This window comes from Onychostoma macrolepis, chromosome 14, assembly GCF_012432095.1.
Source record: "Onychostoma macrolepis isolate SWU-2019 chromosome 14, ASM1243209v1, whole genome shotgun sequence".
In the NCBI taxonomy this organism is placed as follows: Eukaryota; Metazoa; Chordata; class Actinopteri; order Cypriniformes; family Cyprinidae; genus Onychostoma; species Onychostoma macrolepis.
The window spans coordinates 19,652,820-19,675,388 of record NC_081168.1 but is presented as its reverse complement, the minus strand read 5'-3'; the positions used below and the strand labels follow the sequence as shown (position 1 = coordinate 19,675,388).

General features: G+C 35.4%; 1 protein-coding gene across 1 annotated transcript in view; it reads left to right on the top strand.

Annotated features, from left to right (window-relative positions):
• col23a1a (collagen type XXIII alpha 1 chain a) overlaps positions 1–22,569 on the top strand; it is a 130,734-nt gene that overhangs the window by 80,850 nt on the left and 27,315 nt on the right. Inside the window, exons 3-5 of the mRNA XM_058797533.1 lie at positions 11,436–11,480; positions 12,788–12,795; positions 13,728–13,754. Of these exons, the coding sequence (XP_058653516.1) occupies positions 11,436–11,480; positions 12,788–12,795; positions 13,728–13,754 (80 nt within the window). The remainder of the gene's footprint in view (positions 1–11,435; positions 11,481–12,787; positions 12,796–13,727; positions 13,755–22,569) is intronic.

Here is a 22,569-nt window from a genome sequence, read left to right as displayed (position 1 = left end):
ACCAAAAACAATATTGCCAGCGGAAAGTTAAACAGCAGTGAAGGCTTTTGTCTGAGTAAAATCCCAGAAGAGAATACTATGAACCATATTGTCTAAATTGAGATGAGCTTCCTCAAAGTTGGATAAACATCATGTCCCATTAAACATGGATGCTTGACGTAGTAATCCAGACACCATTATGGACTTGGCACATCTTCTCCGCCGTCAAAAATACATCCCGTGTGTAAATATCTCGAAGGAAAGTGCTTAATTACCTCGGCACGGGTCTACATTTCATTGACACTCAAAATGTGTTTTTACCATATGCTATTGATTTTAATTTAAAATAATATTGCTGATGTCATGCAAATTTTTTTCACCATCATGTAACAGTTACGTATTAAGTGACATATGGAAGGTTCTTTGAGGTGTTTTCATATGTGGTTTTGTGTTTTCAAGGCAATGAAAGGCCAAGAATCTGATCTTGTTGAGTGAAGTGTGCCTGGCACAGATTGATTTGACAAAAATAGTGTTTCATTCCAGACATGTTTTCATTTTAAACTAGTAATTTGAACATTTTATTTTCTTTCAAAATATATTATAATATATTATGGTCTATTTTACACTCTCATGTCATTCCAGCCCTCTGTTTTCTTTTTGAACTATTTATTTAAAGGTACAATATAGAGGATTTCTCATATAATTTTTCAATAGAAATTAAGTGCTGAGCTTATTAATATATATATATATTCATTTTTGAATGTTTTTTCTTTTAAAATAATTCACTAAATTTAAAATGTACATAATAAATGTAATTGTAATTATATGAGAAGAATATTATATTTAAAATTAAAAATTGTCATTTATTTACTCCTATGTCACTCCAAACCTGTATTTTCTTTCTGAACTGTTCACTTAAAGATCCACTTTGGATGATTTCTCATTTCATTTTTCATCATCCTACAATAATGATTCAGTACTGCCAGGATTGATTTGGCTGCAAATTTCAGTCCTTCATCGTTTATTATTGTGTGATTTGCTCAAATTGTTATTTGGCAACATTAATGCCATATAGCTCAGGGAGTACATTTTTGAGATCTTTTTCTTACTATGAGCTATTCAGATTCGTTCTGATAAAAAAATAATAAAAAAAATGCTTTTCCACAAGTAACATTTATGTTTCAACCACACAATTATGTAGTGGATCTTTAAGAACGGTGAATTTAAAATTTAAATATGTGACTAACATTGTTATGCATGCCATATTTTTTTATAATCATGTATTTTATTTTATTAATTTAAATATTACGTATATTATTTTTATTATTTTGTGTATATTATTCTATTTTCTTTTAAATATATATTTTTAATTTGGGGGATAAATAGTAGATCTGCAATGCTTTTAGACAATCATAATATCAGTTTGTGCAATTTCAACACAGTGCTGTGAATTCTCTCTCTATCTGTCACTCTCTTTTTCTCACTCTCTCCACACTTTCTCAGTTTTCTGGTGAGGAATGAGCTGTTCACTGAAGCTTCTGGCTTTTGGCAGTCTCTGCTGTGAAATCAATGAGTTAGGTGTTCAGGGGTGTAAATGATAGCCAGTCATCTTTGTCTGACTGTATTTGGCTGCGCAACCAAATGTCTGAAATGCATAGAGGCTCGTGATCTGGCAGCATTTCACAAGTATTACAACATGGATGTAAATATGTTCCCAAGGTCACCCTGAACAGGAAGCGCTGTCAATCTGGACACCTCTCCTCTCGCAATCTTCTCGTGCTATTTAATGAGATGAAATCCCAATTATAAGCTTACTTGAGACTGAATATCGCCCTCTATAGTCTTAGTAGTTAAACTGAAAATGCTACACAATCAAACATATTTTATCAATGAACGGCTGAAGTGGCTGCAAAGTTAAAAGCATGCATTAAAGTTATGATACCCGCAGACTAATGCTGTGGTCACTAGGCATGGTTAAACAAGTTCTTTCCTCAAATAGGGATAAGAAAACCTTGTCTTGTTACTAAAACCTGCTGAAAAGATTTCCGCTTCCCCAAAACCTGAGCTTGTGGTTTACAGTCATCAGAAACTGATTTGATGATAACAGGCTGCAGTAATGCTCTATTTAAAACGTCTAGTGCTCGAGTTACGAATGTTTTCATCTCAGACTGTGTGAGTTTGTCGGCAATATTTAAAAACACAGGGAATCACTAGTAAGTCTTCCAGTAAAGCAGTTTTAAAGCAGATGGTTGTCCAGACTGTTTTTCATGCATTTTGAGCCGACTTTCATACCTTGCACGCTCATTCAGATTAGAGTTTTGCCTAGACTGGGTTTAATGGAGCGCCAAAATATGAGTGTGTAATTTGGGAATCAAGACCACATGATCATGTACCTGTTTGCTGCATCGCATGTGTGTTTTTTTTTTAACTAGATACCACAGATGACATTCATGTGGACAGAAGATCTAACTAAATAAGTAAATAAAGCTTATCTAGAATATTCCCTTCACAATTCCGACACTAGGATTCCAAATGAATGACCACTGAAACTGTTTATACAGTATATAAATACATTTATATATTTTAACACATTTACATAACGTAATAGGTTTACATTACTTATTTAAATTTAAATAAATACATTTTAATTTTTAAACCTACATTTATTTAAATGCACATTTATAAAAATAGTTTATGTTTATTTATATATTTATTTGGTTTATTTACATAACTTATGTATGCTTCCATGTGTGCGAGTGTGTGTCCGTGTGTGCGTTTCTAAAGGAGAGAGAGTGGGAGATGTTTTCCGTGCATAATAAAATTTAATTTTGTGACAAAAACATGGAAATAATTTGTTATTTTTATCCTATTGTTTACTATATTTATTTGCTTGGTCAGTGTCATTGTGGATTTTGGTTATTTTGCTGTTTTAGGCTGTACAGACTTTTGAAATAAATTAAATAATTTGGCTAAATTTACATATGGACATGTAATGCGGTCAAAACCTGCCTGGAACTATTTTAGCTGTGCATTTCCCTGAAAATAATTGATCATTTGCAAAAACAGATAACTCCGTTTTTAACAATTCTCAGAAATCATGTTTTTTCATTGTGCATTCCAGTTAACCTCAATCCAACTGCAGTTGGGTTATTTTGACTAGGTTAAAAAATAACTTTAAAAAACAGCTAGAACACACAATAAAAACACGATAACATAATAAATAACATGATTTTTGAAAATGAAAAAAAAAAATGGAGTTATCTGTTTTTGCAAATAAACTCTTCAATTACACACCTTAGAACATTCGTCATCCAATCAGATTCATGCATTCAGCAGCCCCGTAGTATATGTGTGTATACATACATATACATACACACACACATCTCACTTTATAACATTCAGACTGTTTCAAAGTAGCTTCACAGGATTAAACAGGAAAGTAGCAGAAGACCAATTTTACATAAATTTATTTTTATTAAATTTATATTTAAATGTATAAATCTATTTTAGGTATAGAAATTCACATGTATTTATTTATTGAAAGAAAAACTGTTTAAAGTAAAAGTTTTAGAGATCAAAGTCTTTTAAGAGGCAAAGTTTTGTGACTGATCTTAGTAGATGGCTTGTATGTCATTGAAATGAATGAGGGTCAGTTTATCGTTCTCCCAATTCTATTTTAATCATGTATTATGTTCAGCCAACTGGCGAGTAACTCATTGTAATCACTCACTACAAAGCCTCCTTACTTACTGTACTGCAAAGCTTGTTTTTACTAGCATCTGATACTTGGCGAGTGTTAATTTTGGACCCTGGACTGTTGTTTTGCAACTGTAATTGAATTTAATGGGTCTAACACCTTTCTAGAAAGCAGATGCTGTCTGGTTTGATTATATCACTGGAATGTTCCGCTTATGTTTATACTGTATCAGGAAAATCTTACAGTCTTACAGTCAACTTGTTCCAGACTGGTGTAGAGACAACAATCACTTACAACTATTAGAAACAACACGGTGGCCTTGCTGATTTTCAGATAACATAAATACATCATTATGAGGCCTATTATGATTTTAAAAACATGTAAGAAATATCAGGTTTGCGCAATGTGTTATCAATTTGTGCGCAGTCACGTTTCCTGTGACGCTAAATTGTAAGGACTATTCGTGATTAATGACTTTAACCTCTTACCTGTCTTAATGAGTAGCTACTTCATGACTTTTTAACCCGGATCCCAAGCTGCTTTTGACGGAGCGTGAGTCGGAACATCCTCTCGCTGTTCACTATTATAATCACTCGTACTAATGGGAGAGCCACCCAACGAGCGTCTGGGACCCTGTCGAGTCCGGCCCCTCTCATAAACACCAACACTTCCAGCGTCAACAAACAGATGGAAATGTTTCACTGCCAGGCGGTTGGGGGTGGAGGGACAGAGTTGTTTATCTGGAGGTCAAGCGAGTTAACACTCCATCACGCAAGGGCCAAACTCCTAATAGACGCACTTACACGGGCAAACGCCGACCCATGCGCATTACATTTACATGGTAATGGTAGGTTCCATATGTTTCTTTTGGTGCAGTGTGGCTTAAATTGTTGATTTAATCTTTGCACAAAAGTGATGTTAAACGGGTCGTGTTTGGAGGAAGTGAAATCCGTGTTTGTTTTGTTGTGGTTGGACAATAAATGCGCGCAGATGCTGCAGATGCATAAAAAAATCGCAAGTTTTTGAACGTTTAAAGCTAAAATGTGCTAACAAATGGTTATTATGAAAAAAAAATAAACATATGTATTTTATTAAAATCATTTTAGCAAACAGTGTTATTCAAATCAAAATACCCGATGGCCAGGTTTCATCTGCTCTTCTTTGGCTGGTCAACAAAGCTGGAACAATACAAAACAGGCACCATAAAGCCACATAAATAGGGGGAAACTCAATGAAGCTGTGCAGTTGCATATCATATTTAACCCTGAAATACAGTCAGGTATTTTTGCAGTTAATTCAGTACAGCACAACACTGTTCATAAGAAGAGATCATATAGATTTACACATGTTCTCTGAAATGATTATGCTAAAATTTCACTTTTGTTTAATAACGCATGAAAAGCATGACAAGAAAGCAAGCATGTTCAAGGCATAAAGGTCTGGTCATTGTCATATTAGTTTATAAATTACAAGGATAATGGCAAATATCTCTTCGATGTATGTTGGTTGCTGTTTTATCCTTTGTCTGTGAAAAAATATGGGAATATGGGAGATATAGTCTTGATTTTCTATATATATTTTGAAATTTAAATGATCAATTAAAGGTTGAAACTTAAAATAGATTTATGTAGTTAATATGGCATTTCAAACTGTATAATTATTCTTTTTTCACATAATTCAAATTATTGCATGTATTTGTTATACATTGCAAGACTGGAAACAAGTTAAGTTATGGTAAATAGTGAAAGAGATCTAGTCTTTTAGGGTGTTGATTTTCTATGTAATTTTGATATTTGGAATCAGAATGTTTTTCATGTCCAGGTTATATTTCACAACAAAATCAAAATAAACAATACATTTATTTATATATTTATACATTTGCATAGTTATGATGTTTATTTTATATTGTATTTATTATAAATTCTTTTTTACATAAATGTCATAATTAAAATCTTAATGGCAAACAAAAAGGGGAAAAAATATTGCTTCCCTTGGATTTTAGGGTGAAATTTTTACCTGAAAATGGGTCAATGTTAGATTGATTAAAATGTACATTTTTTAATTGATAATGTACTTAAAAAGCTCAGTTTAATTTAAATGTACAAAAACAATGTCTTGAAAACAGTGTTTCGGAACTCCATGTGAGATGGTTTTTTGATTGCTGTTTAACACATGACGCTTTCACCACCTCACACACGCAGAACATGTGCACGCAAACACACTCACATACACTGAAATGTCCAGATAACACACCTCTCCTCTTCTCTCCTCTCCTCATTTGAAACAGTTGAGTTCGGTTCTGTTATTTAGCTGTTCGTGATCTCTCATGAGCAACAGCATTTGATTTGACAGTCAGAGTTCCTGCTTTGTTACAAGCTCCTCCAGTCAACATAAACCACCTGTCAGACATCACAGAAAGCCAAATAGCTTGCTCTATTTTTGCATTTCACACGAACATGAAAGCAGTTTGTTAAAGTGCGATGAATAATGCTTTGGTGATGAAAACGGCTTAAATTATAGATTAAAGTTTTAAAAAAATTAGCTGGATTCAAGCAGTTGCAAGTAAACAATTTATCTAAATTCTTGTATGTATATATATTACATACTGTAATTTGAAATATTGTATTTCAAGTTAATTGCAAAAAAGTTAGCTTGAACATAGTGAAAAACATTACAGCCTTTAAAATGCACATTAGCCCTCAAATTTCCAGCATGTTATAATGTTAATTCACTATTATAGTTTTAGTTAATATTTTGAATTAAATTGTATTTTTTTCTGTTTTCACTTTAATTTTAGTTCAAGTTTAAGTTTAGTTACTTTTAGAGATTTTGTTGTGAGATTGTCATTTTTTTATATATTTTTTTAAATATTTTTTTAATATGCAGTTTTTAAACATTTTATGGTAACACTTTACAATAAGGTTCTATTTGTGAATGGTGGTAATTAACTGCATTACTTAAACTAAGAATGAAAATACTTTTAAAGCATTTACTAGTACATTATTAAAATAAAAAGATTTTATCTGGTAATATTATTTAATGGATCTGAGCTAACATGAACAAACAATGAACATTTGTATTTTGATTAACTACTGTTAACAAATATTAATGAATACTGTAACAAATGCTTTGTTTATTGTTAGTTAATGCTTAACTAATGGAGCCTTAATGTAAAGTGTTAGCATTTTCATTTATTAGTTTTATTTTATGTAGTTTTAGTTATTTTAATAATTCAAGTTCAAATAAATAAAAATGAAGAGATAGCTAAAAGTTTATGTTTTAGTTTTATATATTTCATTTTATTTCAATTAACATTTATTTTATTTCAAGTAACATTTTTAATGGTTTAGGTTAGGTTAACTCTAATAAGCCTGGCTATTAATCAACTACCGTGGTTGTTTTTTCTATAGGTATGTAGAGGAACTGGTTCAAGTTCAATGTATTATTTTATTGAGTTACCAGTGTTGGATAATTGAATAATAGGATAATGTGTAAACTTCCTGTTAGACAGATTACGTAAAATTTTCCGGGGACAAAGGGTTGTCACAGTGTTACCCCAACACAAACCACACACACACACATTCTGGTATTAATTTCATTTCCTTTCCATTTTTAGACTTTAATTTTGTCAGCGAGGGATATTGGAGAGGAAAACACAGTTGTGGTTTAGAAACTGAGAGGATCGAATTCTGTGATTTCACTGTTGATGCTTATTGCGAACAGTTGTTGCTCCCAACACAAAGCTGGAGGAAAACAATGACGTTTTCAGTAGTTTAAGACAAAATGTCACAGTAGCTAAATCAAGCCTATGCGTGACTATCAGAACCAGACCTTCTCGATCGGATAAGGATCGGAATGCGAGCGGTTAGATCGTCAAAGCTGAGAATAATGATACACCTCAATTATCTGATTTCTTAATGTTAACGTAACGGGACAGCTATAGGGGAGAACATAGGATACATTTAAAACCCCGGAGACCTCGATTGCATCCAGATTCAAGTTTTTAATCTCGCAGTTGTTACTGTTATGATAATTGTCCATGAGACAGTTCATCAAATGCTGACAGATAAAAAGCACGAGAGGCCCCTTTCATCGGCGTCTTCAGCATTGAGCCATCAGCCTCAGTTCCTCATAGTGTTTATGGGCTCTGCTGGTGAAGAACATAGTTACACTTGTATTTATAGCCGTTGTGGTTTGGTCTTTTGTAACGTGATAGTGTGTAGTGCAGTAAGCCAGAAGAGCTCAAAGATGAAGCCATGGCTCACTATTTTCACTATGTTGACTATGATTTGTGTTATCATACACAAACCCTGGGACGTCATTTCAAAAGGGGAAGTTGAGCTGAAAGCCGACATGATATAGAACAGACCACATGAGCGAAAGAGAGAGCAATAGATAGAGAATGTTAGAAGATAAAGATGTTAAAGAGCAGAAAGGTTCGTAGAAAACAACTTCTAATACATTTATTACAGCAACCTTTAACCTCTGAAAAGAATGTTACAGGTTTTCTATAAGTTTGAGTTTAGTTTCTAATTTAAGCATCAATAAGATCCTGACGTTTACATTGGATAATAACTTCAACAAGTTCCTCAGTTTGTAAAAACAAACAAAAATTGTGTACACTTATGTATTTACAACTGAAGTCAACAGTGCACTTCGTCCTGGAGAGATTTCGAAGCAATAATGTGAAGCTCATATTTGTTAAGTGTGCAGTTTCAGCGGCAGTAAATGGAATTGTATGACTGCTTGTTTTCAAACAGGTTTTGTTGCCATGTTGGTCAGAATGGTGGAATAAACAGAAGTTGATACTTAGAAGTTAACACATGCAATGTTGTTCAAAAGATTGAGGTTGATAGGAATTTTTTAATGTTTTGGAAAAAAAGTCTCACCAAGACTTCTAGCTGTAATTGTGTTTTGACACACTGATTTTAAATTCATTATGGATAGAAAAATTGCAGGAAACACCTGGTTAGTACACAGTTTGCTGAATAGATTTTAATTGCATTACGATTATAAACTTACTTTTAGCTTGTTTATACAAACTGACAGATGTAGATTGTATTTGCTGCGTTAATCAACAACATGTCACAGATAGAGTTTAAAGGAATAGTTCACCCAAAAGTTACAATTTGCTGAAATTGTACTCACTTTCAGGTCATGCAAGATGTAGATGAGTTTGTTTCTTCATCAGAACAGATCTGGAAAAATGTAGCATTACATCACTTGCTCACCAATGGATGCTCTGCAGTGAATGGGTGCCGTCAGAATGAGAGTCCAAACAACTGATTAAAAAAATCTCAGTAGTCCACACAACTCCACTCCATCATGTAACATCTTGTGAAGTGAAAAGCCACGTGTTTGGCATAAACTGGAGAAAGCAATTTCATGGATAGAGGACTTGCATTTAAGCTGGAAGCAATGGTTTTAAGTTACAAATATCTTAATAATGGAATTGTTTCTTACAAACACACAGCTTTTCACTCCACAAGAGTTAATTGATTGACTGGAGTGGTGTGGATTACTTGTGGATTATTGTTATGTTTTTATCAGCTGTTTGGGCTCTCATTCTGACGGCACCCATTCAGTGCAAAGGATCCATAATGTTACATTTCTCCAAATCTGTTCCAAAACAGAAACAAACTCATCCTCCTCTTGGATGGCCTGAGAGTGAGTACATTTTCAGCACATTTTCATTTTTGGATGAACTGTTCCTTTAAGTTGAATTGTACCTTGAACATTCCAATAACAATGCCGGATGCTCTAGATTTAGTAATGCAAACCGCACCGGGGAAGTGAAACCCTGAGACCCTTTCTTGACAATCTTTCTAATAGGGGTTGAACCAGCAGGGGTTGATTAACCTAGAACAATAACAATAATGCCAACAAGAAAAGTGTGTCTGTGACCCGAGCTCGTTAGCATCCCAGCATCCCCCTCTCCTGCCTCGCTCAGGTATGGTTTCTATTTCACAGTACCTAAAGAAGAGAGGAGGGAAAGAGGTTGATGGAAGTGATTTAGTGCCCAGGGGACAGAGCGAAGGGGGGTTAATCGGTTAACCAGAGGAACAGAGAGGAGGGGGGCCTGGCTACCGTCTGGGAGGTATGCCCTTGGTTGCTTTGTTCTGACTTATACACGAACAGGAAGTGATGCGAGGTGCACAGATATGCACACTTCATCTGCATTTGTCTGTGAACAATGGATTTGCACCTAATCCAGATCATTTCCATCGTTTAAGCTGAAATTGTCCTGGTTTCTGCATCACACATGTAGTGCTGTTTTCATACCTTTCTACTGCCTCGGTCAAGTTACTGCGTAAGTTTGGATCATATGGACTTCTGTTAGCGTGAATCTCGTGAAAACTGTCACAGCATGTCCAGGTCATATTTCACCTCAAAATCAAATGGAAAAAATAAGAAATTATATTTAGCATAAAGAAAATAGTTACATATTTAGATAACAATTATGATATTTTTTTGTGTTGTCTCATTTATTTTTTTAAAGGGGTCATGAGCGGCCTCTGTTTTTTATTTGGTACTGTTCTCTGAGGTCCACTTATAATGTTATCAAGATTTTTACATTAAAAACATCATAATTTAGAAGTAATAAGCTATTTTCTGTCCTGTTTTTAACCCCCCTCATCAGAACGCTCTGTTTGAATAGACGTGGCGGATTGTAGATCTAGAAGTAAACTCCCACTGCTATGATTGGCTAACAGTTGTGTATGTTTGACAGCCTACATCCTTCATAGATGGACACTGCTGTGATTTAGGTCAAAAACGCATAAGAACCTGCACGTTCGCCTCTATCGTAAGCACTACATGCGTGAATCGGTGGGTGGGGCTAAACAGGAAGTGTTGTTGAAGCGATGTTGATCTAAAGCTGTGGAGCCAGTGCTTATCCACGCTATTACATCATAGAGTTCCACAAGCTGTCGTTTTGTCAGACTGGCTTCAATATAAGCTGTTTTTAGATTAACGACAAAGTTTTGAGTTCCGAAACTTACAGGATGTTTTTATAGTACAATGACCTCTTACATGTCAAAAGTTCAAGGAAATTTTGGTTTCTCAGTTCATGACCACTTTAATGAAAATTAAGCAAATTTAAACTCCCCTCTCCCATTGTCAGTATGTTGTTTTGGTGCGGAAAAAAATCTCATTCCCATGTAAACCAACAAAAATATATATTATTTAAATACAATTCTAAAAAAAAAAAACACATCATAGCATTTATTGTACTGAATTTAATTCATGCAATTTTTATTATTTATATTAAACATCTTTTTGTCTAGGTAAGATGATTGTCATTACTATATTACGTTTAATGAGAATCAGGTTTTTAACATTACAGCAGGAGTCTTTAACAGGTTATAGTTGATCTGAAACTAATAAAATATACATTAAACAAAAATACAAGATCAATTTAACCAAAACTAAATTTAGCTAATTGCTGCATTACTATAATGAGATTTTTTTTTTATTGTCATGAAAATAAAATCACATTAAAATCTACTAAAATGTACAATAAATGTTATAAAGTTTTGATTTGATTTGATTGTGCTGTGTAACTGACAGATATTTGAAAGTTCATTACAACTTCAGCTCAGCATTCACACAGGATTCTACAACTAATCTGATGGGAAAATAATTTTAATGAATCCATATGTTCAGAAATCTCAGTAATGACTCATAAATGGAAGTCAAATGTAAGATATGTTTTATGTAAGATATTTATTAAGTCATTACACATCTTTCTTGACTTCAGGTCCTCCTGGGAAACGTGGACGGATGGGCAGAAGAGGCGACCCTGGTGAGTGCGATCTCTTAATTTATGTTCCTCATGCTTGATGTCTAGCGTTTCTGTAAACATTGTTACTAGTGACCCTAATTCATAATCATTAGATGTGACTGGGAGGAAGTCCTCACTGAATGTGGTTTTGAATCACCGTAGACCCTCAGATGATTCAGAGACTGATGATGACTCGGTCATACAAATAAAGATGCTGATGTATTTCTAAGTGTGCTGTGTGGTAGACACACATGTGGCTCTCAAGGGCACAGATTGAGAAAGGTTTTAATGAAAAGAATGATTCAGTGTCACGTCACTTGCGGAAGAAGCCATCAGTACAGCTTAAGAAGGTGTCCAGATGATGTCTCACCATTACCTCAAGTATGCCGAAAGATTATCTTTGGATAATATGTACAGTTTGTACAGCAGAACCTATATTCACCTTCTGACCATATCCGATTCAATCTGGGTTCGCGGCATTCCCACACAACTGGCATTTGGACAGAATGACAATTCTTTACATCTGTTTTTCAAACTTGTTCCAGCCCCGCTGCCCTGGGAGAGGAACTTCAAACGTTGGCAGAACACTTTATTTACATAGAGATAGTGGGTCGTTTTGTCACCAAGTCTGCTAGATGTGGTTCTGTTTAGCTGCGCCTGCTTGTTGTAGTTTGGGTCGTAAAGCAGGCGGGAAGAGTCGAATGTGGAGGTGGATGGAGGAGGCGGTTCTCAATTGCACAACAGTCTGTTTGTTTCTCTAGTGTGAGGCAGAAAATATGGTTGGAAAGCTGGAAGATATTTAGCAGTCTAATCAGCGTAAACATTAGGCAGGTCGTATACGTCCATGATAGTTCAATCGTTAAAAGTGCTAATTTAATTAGAACCCTCGTCAATTAAAAGATTAATCTTTTTACTAAACAATTTTGATGTGCTCAATTAAACCGTAAAACACACTCTCATTATTTTTCTCTTTCAACATCTTACTCCTAAATGCTTTCCAAATGGTGAAGCCGTTTCGTTCACAATGGTCAGAACTTGACTGTGCTGAGTGAATGTTATCTTTTAAACTCTTAAGAGTCTGCCAGCGTCTAGACATGGGTAAATACGCCAACAACTTTCTGGCTCATTAAACTTCAACACATCTTTTAAACTTCTTTGTCTCCTCTGAGGGTCATAACACCTACCTGATGAACATTAAAAAAAAAAGAAGCTTTTAGAGGTTTACCTTTTTGTTAAAAGAGTGGAAGTGTGATTTTGTGTTGTTAACTGAAAGTTAAAAGACATTTCAATTGTTTTAAAGGTCTGTTTGTTGTTCTTTTATTTTTCAGGACCCCCAGTAAGTACCCCGTCCTCACACTTCAAAATAATGACATTAGGCCGATATGGGCTCTGTATTGTGGTAAGGCTGACAAAACGTTTGAAGGGTGAGTCATAAAACCTGAGAAATGGCCTTCAAGTTCTGGAATCGTTCATACACCCTGAATATTTGCACCAAGTTTGTCTGGCTTTAAATTTCTAGAACCTTCCAAATTAAGCTTCTGAAAAATTAGCATTCTTCTGAGATTCCAGAGTAAAGCTTAAAGAATAAAGTTCTAGAATATTCACTTCAGAGCAGAAAGCTTAATGCTTTAGAAGATCTGGTGATTATGATATTAAAGTTCCAGAATATTCAAAACCAGCATTAAAGTTCTGGTATCCAACACAGTGTAAGAACAGGTTGCAGACTGTCTGTCACCTGCTTTAGATTTAGGTTAAAACCACGCCGTCAACACCTTGTTGCTTCTTGATATGTGGCTTGTAATCCATATTTTAACAGGCTGTCATGAAGATTTCATTGATCTGTTTAATGCTTGCAGATGTCAAATTCTTGTGACAGCTTTCAACATTCTAACAGTTTAGGTTGGTTTGCTAACTTTCACGTTTAGTTTCTGGTCTTCTGTAGAGCAGAGGTCCACCAGTTTATTTACTGTGAAGTCTATCGCAAGAAGAAACCCTAAAACACTTGAAGTTTTCATTTATAATCCTGCAAGGTGCTGTTAATCCAACTAATAAACACATAATACAGAGATTTACTTTGTGGAAGTTTTAGAAAGTGATTCAGATTGGTTAATGAGAATAGTTTACAGTAGTTTACTTTTAATCACATTGAATTGAAAAATATTTTGCTTTTATTTCATGAAATTGAACATAGATTCTCCTTAGATCTTTTTTTAATCTACTGTAGGTCTACGTATATTTATTTATTACATCTAATTTTTCTTTGCACAGGGCAAACCTGGGCGAGACGGTTATCCGGTAAATGTCCTTTAAATTATCTAGTTTCTTTCTTGGGTTTTAATCTCCATCTTATGAATTGCTTCTATCACATCCATTTGACTTATTGTTGATCTCAGTTTTTTCTTTTCTGTCTTACTAAATACCTGTGATGCTCCCCAGCTAACAGAGAACGTTCTCAGAACTTTGGGTAACATTCTAGCAAAGTTCTCTCAAAGTTACAGTAAAAATAAACATTCTTACAGTAACATTAATAGAGCGTTTGTTCCATTATCTGGTCTTTAATAATGCTCTCAAAACATTCAAACAAATACATTCATATAATATATAACATTATTCATGGAAAGTTTGTGAAAGTTTAGTTGGACATTCTTCTGCTATTAAACAATTTAAACAGCTTTTAATACAAGTTAAAAGTTTCAGATGGTTCACGTTACATTCAAAAGTAACTTTCCCATAATGTTTGCAAAATGATCAAATTGAATGTTCCCTTAAAGTTTTCTCTAACATTCACATAACTAAAAAAAACTATTTAAACGCTCAAAAAACGATTTGAACGTTCAGTGAACATTCTGAAATAACAATTTCGTAATTTAACGGAAACAACAGCACAATGTTCTTGGAACATATTTTTGTTAGCTGGATCATAATATATATATATATATATATATATATATATATATATATATATATATATATATATATATATATATATATATATATATATATATATATATATATTTAAAAGGAACATGAATTACACAGCTTATGCAGTGAGAGGTTTGTTAGCAATAGTCTAAAGTCTGCACTAAAACATTTCATTTCACTTCATCATCGACATCAAATGGAGGGTCAATGTGGTCTCTGATGAAGAATGAACTCTTTTGCTGCTATTTCTGCAACATGGCCGATAATGATGCTGAGTTTCCTGGAAAGAGTGAAAGCGCTCCTGGGCTCAATTACACTGGTAATGGTGTTTCTCTGTTGAAAACGCTGTAGATTCATCTCTTTGGCTAAACATGGGTGCGGGACAGCAGGCCAGAGACACTTAGGACTCTTACTTTATAATTTCCTGGTTTTTTGAACCTTGAAATGGAAAGTACTGGGTAAGCAGTCGGGCGTTTAGAAATGAATCGAGCTTAGACAAAACATTTGAACTGTTTTTCTTACAGTTTTTTTTCAATTGCTAACTAGCGTTTACCAATACTTAAAGTACTTTTTCTAAACTCTTAACACAGCAACACACCTACATCACACAATTAGCCAATTAGTTAATTTTCTGGCCAAAATCACATTTTGTTAAATAAATAAAAACTCTACATTTCAAAATGCTTTCAATCATTTGGTGAAAACATTTGGTTTTCTATCCAGTAGGAACATACAGTCAATCATAGCACATTGACTGTCAAAATGATAACAATTAATGGCATTACAAAAATGCATTACTTGTCATGTCTCAGTTCTACCTGCATATAATAGACAATATAAAAATCCATCATTTTTTTAATTTAGCCTTCAGTTTACCTTCATCTGAAAACCATTTTACATTTTTAACATTGTGTTTTTGCATTTTTACATTGTGTTCATTCTTGGCAACATGCTATCTAAAACTGAATGAGTCATTACTTTGTAGAATGTACAATAGAAAAAATAGGGTCCCCTATGCAGAAATTCGATTGGAACCTTGAACCTTCCAGTGGGTGAGTGTTGGAGTGTTGTGATGGTGCCCCCATGGTAGCTGATGCCAGTGATCAACAAAAATTCCAAAATACATGGCCTTTGGTTACTATGCAAACTTGTTTCTGTCACAGAATTAAAAAGTAAAAACAGTAATTGTGACCTTTTTATCTCGCAATTCAGACTTTATCAGAATTGTGAGTTACTGTAAATTCACAATTGCAAGAAAAAAGTCAGAATTCTGAGATAAAGTCACAATTACCCATTACCCTTTATATTCCATGGCAGAAATAAGCTTTCATAGGTTCCACATGTGTAAGGGGAAAAAACAAACAAACATAAAAAATGCACAGTCTAACACACATTCTCACTCCTCTCTCCTACCTCTTCTCCCTTTTTTCTGATCCAACTACCTTCTACAACTACTCCTCTCCCAGGCATTATTTTTTCTCTTTCTGATTCTTTGTGTTGTTCTGCATCCACAAAACCAATTCAAAGAGGTCTTTTTTACTCTATGTCGTTGATGTAATGGAAAGAGCTTCAACACCTGACTATTCCTCCAACTGAGACTGGAATCAGCTATTTCTAAATGTTTCAGTGATCTGTTACTTAAAAGTGCTCATCAGTTGTTACAATATTTTATATAGAGATATTTTTTCAATACTTTTGAGCTGCTGCTGTTGTAGCAGAAGTAGAAGCTTTATACTTGTCTTCAGTTCTGACATGCTGTGTTTACGCATTTGTAAATATGACTAAAAAGATCCATGATTTTGGTTTTGGGTAAGCTTGTATGAAAATAAAATGTAAGTATTTTAGAAACATGATACTTGACTGTATATTGTGTGAAAACAACACAAATTGTGCTAATGGTATGGTCACAACAGACGGGTGTTGTGCTAATTGTGTTTAGAGTTTTGAAAATATGACTACAGATTGGACAAAAGGATGTTAGCAATTGAAAAAAAACTGTAAGTGATTGTTGTATGTGAATGTATGTTGGTATGTAATTTTATTTTTATTGTGATATGGACCAAATGGTCTGAAATAAAGAAATAATAATAATAATGTGATGTATGGGCAGAGGTACTCTGATCTGTTAAAGTACAACACATCTAATGATTGTTTTCTGATAACTGGGCGTTGATTAGAGTAGTTTGTTTGTGTTCAAATAAAAATATATTTGCTTGGTAAACTGTAAATCATAACTGCATCTTGTGTTTCACTTATGAAACAAGCTCCAGTCAAACAATCAATAGTCAGTTTATATATTTTTTAGTACATTTGTTTATGTAGATACAAACATGAGATCAACTGGGGTCCAAACAGATTTCCAGTTGAATTGGATCATTGTTTTGATTGTGTGATCTATTGTAGAAGTGGTCTGGTGGCCTCTAGTGGCTGTCAGTGGAACAGCGGGCAGCAGAATGATAAGCAGCATGCTGTTCTGGAAAATGTCAAGGTGAACCTGGGGTCAGATTGTGGTTAGTCACAAATCGAATGGGGCTTTGTACCTTGTTTTGTCTGGATCTTAATTGTGGACCCCTTGGTTTGGTTGGTTTGGCTCCAAATATCAAGAGATGTTTAGTTAACAGGCCTTACTCACCTCGCGGCGTGAAGTGTGAGTTCAATAAGAGTATATTTGTCTGGGAGTTCTGAGTAAGCCTTACTGTGACTCTTTAGCCAATTATACTGCAGATTTATTTATTACATTACCACTTCCTGTCTCTGTACCCATTATCTCCTGTATCGTTGCAGTAAATCAGAGTGATGTTTGTACTGATATGCTGTGGTGTATCTGCTGTAAGATCAGCCTCTAGATAACGATCTATGCCAGGCTGGGTCAGTCATGCCCAGCAAATTAGTATCAGAGGTACACTCATGGTTTTCCCAGATTTGTATGTCTGCCGGGAAAAGTCTGCGGCTAATTATAGACAGGTGTGTGTGTGTGTGTACATGCTGCACACAATGTCACACACTGAAACAAAGAAAAGTCTGGGTCATATTTCACCCTAAAAGTTTTTTTTTATGGTTTATTATATGTGTATATGTATATGTATGCAAAAATAAATTGTGCAGGAAAAAAATCTCATTCTCATTACTGTAATAAAGTAATAAAAATATAGCTCAGACACAATTAAATGTTCAATTTAATATTCATTTAAATACAATAAAATCATAGATTGACTTTATTTATTTATTTATTTATTGTAACGGGAATGCAATATTTGCATAAATAAATATATTCACCCCTATATAGTAAAATAGTATAGTAAAGTAATGAAAATCATTGTTAAAATACATAATTAAATTATATTTTTTTTATTTATTTATGGGAATAATAAGATAATAGATAGATAGACGTTGATATAGATATATATTTAAATATACAGTATATAGTGTGTGTGTGTGTGTGTATGTATATACAGGTGCTGGTCATATAATTAGAATATCATCAAAAAGTTGATTTATTTCACTAATTCCATTCAAAAAGTGAAACTTGTATATTATATTCATTCATTACACACAGACTAATATATTTCAAATGTTTATTTCTTTTAATTTTGAAGATTAGAGCTTACAGCTCATGAAAGTCAAAAATCAGTATCTCAAAATATTAGAATATTACTTAAGACCAATACAAAGAAAGGATTTTTAGAAATCTTGGCCAACTGAAAAGTATGAAAATGAAAAGTATGAGCATGTACAGCACTCAATACTTAGTTGGGGCTCCTTTTGCCTGAATTACTGCAGCAATGCGACGTGGCATGGAGTCGATCAGTCTGTGGCACTGCTCAGGTGTTATGAGAGCCCAGGTTGCTCTGATAGTGGCCTTCAGCTCATCTGCATTGTTGGGTCTGGTGTTTCTCATCTTCCTCTTGACAATACCCAATAGATTCTCTATGGGGTTCAGGTCAGGCGAGTTTGCTGGCCAATCAAGCACAGTAACACTATGGTCATTGAACCAGCTTTTGGTACCTTTGGCAGTGTGGGCAGGTGCCAAATCCTGCTGGAAAATGAAATCAGCATCTCCATAAAGCTTGTCAACAGAAGGAAGCATGAAGTGCTCTAAAATCTCCTGGTAGATGGCTGCGTTGACTGTGGACATCAGAAAACACAGTGGACCAACACCAGCAGATGACATGGCAGCCCAAATCATCACTGACTGTGGAAACTTCACACTGGACTTCAAGCAACATGGATTCTGTGCCTCTCCACTCTTCCTTCAGACTCTGGGACCTTGATTTCCAAATGAAATGTAAAATTTACTTTCATCTGAAAAGAGGACTTTGGACCACTGAGCAACAGTCCAGTTCTTTTCTCCACAGCCCAGTTAAGATGCTTCTGGCGTTGTCTCTGGTTCAGAAGTGGCTTGGTAGCCCTTTTCCTGAAGACGCCTGAGCGTGGTGACTCTTGATGCACTGACTCCAGCTTCAGTTCTCTCCTTGTGAAGCTCTCCCAAGTGTTTGAATCGACTTTGCTTGACTGTATTCTCAAGCTTGCGGTCATCCCTGTTGCTTGTGCACCTTTTCCTACCCAAATTCTTCCTTCCAGTCAACTTTGCATTTAATATGCTTTGATACAGCACTCTGTAAACAGCCACACCTTTCAGTAATGACCTCTGTGACTTACCCTCTTTGTGGAGGGCGTCAATGTTTGTCTTCTGGATCATTGCCAAGTCAGCAGTCTTCCCATTATTGTGGTTTCAAAGAACAAGAGATACCCAGAATTTATACTGTAGGGATGGTCATTTATTCAAACTCAAATGTAAATATTCTAATATTTTGAGATACTGATTTTTGACTTTCATGAGCTGTAAGCTCTAATCATCAAAATTAAAAGAAATAAACATTTGAAATATATCAGTCTGTGTGTAATGAATGAATATAATATACAAGTTTCACTTTTTGAATAGAATTAGTGAAATAAATCAACTTTTTGATGATATTCTAATTATATGACCAGCACCTGTATATAAAATGTTGTAATGTAAGCTGGAAAAGTCTTTACCTTAGATTATTATTATTATTATTTATTAAAATAATGGGAATGCAATATTCATAAACAAATTAAATGTAACTTTACATTAAATCATTACAACATTTCATCTTTAACTTATCTTTGCTCATATAGAGTAAAGGATTTAGACATATATATATATATAAAAAACACCTTAGGCTATGCGGGCACTTTGTTTGGCGTGGAGCTGAAGCTCATTGGACTCAATAGTAGAATAGCTCACTATGTGTGAGTGGATCGGATTTCCCAAACTGGAGCATGTCCATTAGCATCTGCCAAGGCTCTGTAGCATCTGGAACAGAGCGACAGGTGCGTGTGTGAACTCGCCCCAAATCCACATCCTTTACGGTTTACAACGCAATCTCAAAATGCTTTCGGCCAGCAACTGTGAAACATACGCTAGTGATTTCACTCCATTCAACAGCAATAGCCATCTTTTAAACAATCCCCTTTACTCCCTCAAAACATGATTGTTCTTATCCTGTAAACTGGTTTGACAGACAGTTTGTGTTAACTTACGTCATATAGCTAGAATTATTAATGACAAAGAGCAGATGATTTCAAGTAAATATCATTTACACTGTTACACAAACCCTGAGGAGTTTAGTTGATGAGCAACATGAGCTAAACAGGAAGTCTACGCATATAGATTTGATGGAATCCAGGTAGATCCAGGTTAAATCTGTTCTGTAAGTTTGCTGGGTTAATGTTACTCGCATATGTGGACACAACATGTGTGTAGAAGCTTCGACATTGTTCTTATAAGCTCAGGTGGTGCCCACATGCTGTCGGTGCTCATTTGAGGCCGTGATTTGATTAGCGGTGTCGTAAACAGACTGTATTACATGCAGACGCTGCTGAGAACGGCTCTCACGAGACTGTCGTTTAGGTTCTCTCGTAAATGATCCCTTTGGATTTGAGCATGTGATGGACAGGGTGAGTCTTTTTGGCCAAGATTGATAAACTGCCTAAAATGTCCTGGCTTTGTTTTCCTATTGTTTTCATACTTGCTGAAGGTAATGACTGAAAAGTAGTTTGACCGATATATATAATCGACCAGTCATGAAATGAGAGAAGGTGGCAAATACATATAAAGAATGAGGACTGTAAAGAGCACATCAATAACATAACAAAGCCAAAACCTGGACATTTTAGGCAATTTACATAACAACAATGTACTAACAATGGAGATGTTTTTGAAAAGGTCAAAACGATTCCGTTCAACGACTAAAAAAGCTGTATTATGCATCCCAGGCCAGTAGCTGGCAATGTCACTTTGTAAAGAAACACACACATACCTATAAACTGAACACATAATGCGAGTGACGTCACCGTTTTTACAGTGTTTTGCATGGAGACGATAGCAGTAACGTTTTCATAAGCCTGCATTTTGAAATTCGTTTTCAAAAGTTGGCATTTTTTCAAATGGTGTCGTGTAAATGGCCATTTAGAAATCCCTGCCAGGACACGTATGGTCATCCTACTGATAAAGGTTGCTTGTTAAGAAAGATCGAGTTGTACGAGTGCACAAAGAACTTTTATTTTCTTCAGAAAATATTTTACCTAAAAATGTCTAGTATAACAATTCTTGTTACGGAACATTGGAGCCGTATGAATATTGGTATGGTAGTGTTTCTTTTTTGAAATCCAGGAACATCTTTCTTGGCGGCCTGGTGGGAGAGAAATGAATGTCACATATCCCAAAGTATTTCCATGTACTTGAAGTATAAAGCAGTCCAATAAACGATATTCCCTTCAGAGAAGAAAGGAGAACAGAGAGACGTGGAGACTTCATAGACATTGGATCCAGATGAGGGGTCGTCTCTCCCTGCAGAGCCACACGGGGATGAGGTTGTGGTTCTTGGGTTTCTTTCATGCAGAAAAATGAAACCTGAACAACAGGGGGGGTTGCATTGTATGCGTCTCTATTCGCTGTCCACTTCAAATTATTTTAATGGTAGGTTTATTTGAACAGTGAGAGACAGAATAACAGCAGAAAAATCCAGAAAAAAGTTATAAATATATTTTTGTATTTTAATGAGTGAAATAAGTATTTGACCCCTTCGCAAAACATGACTTAGGGTGAATCCCATTTCTCTGTCTTACCCCTTCCCCTTACCCCTTCCCCTTAGTTTTGCGCGTTCACATGAGAGTAAGGGCTATCCCAATTCTCGTTTTGATCGAGGGGTAGGGCTAAGGGGAAGGGGTAGATACCCCTTAAAACCAAGCATTTTCACGAGCTTACTTGAAACCGAGGGGTACCCAGAACACACTGCGCAACCGGCAACAATCAAGTATTTTCGGCTTAAATAATTTATTAAAAAATTACTCCATGCATGTCTACAGTTTTAACAAGTTTGTAAAACGATCAAAAGTTTGTGATCAACACTTGTCGGCTCTGGTGACGTAGCAGCCAGCTAGCGACGGTGTATGATGACGTAACCGTAACCAAGTGGTGTCTCATTTCATAGGGGTATGTTTTCACCCCTAGCGCTTACCACTCGGTTTCGAGGGACAAGGGCTAGGGGTAAGACGTAGGGGAAGGGGTAAGACAGAGAAATGGGATTCACCCTTAGTACTTGGTGGCAAAACCCTTGTTGGCAATCACAGAGGTCAGATTTTTTTTTGTAGTTGGTCACCAGGTTTGCGCACATCTCAGGAGGGATTTTGTCCCACTCCTCTTTGCAGATCCTCTCCAAGTCATTAAGGTTTCGAGGCTGACGTTTGGCAACTCGAACCTTCAGCTCCCTCCACAGATTTTCTATGGGATTAAGTTGAGACTGGCTAGGCCACTCCAGGACCTTAATGTGCTTCTTCTTGAGCCACTCCTTTGTTGCCTTGCATGAGATCTTGCATGGAGCCCCAGACCGAGGGAGATAGACAGTCATTTTGTGTTTCTTCCATTTGCGAATAATCGCACCAACTGTTGTCACCTTCTCACCAAGCTGCTTGGCGATGGTCTTGCAGCCCATTCCAGCCTTGTGCAGGTCTACAATCTTGTCCTTGACATCCTTGGACAGCTCTTTGGTGTTGGCCATGGTGGAGAGTTTGGAATCTGATTGATTGATTGCTTTTGTGGACAGGTGTCTTTTATACAGGTAACAAGCTGAGATTAGGAGCACTCCCTTTAAGAGACTGCTCC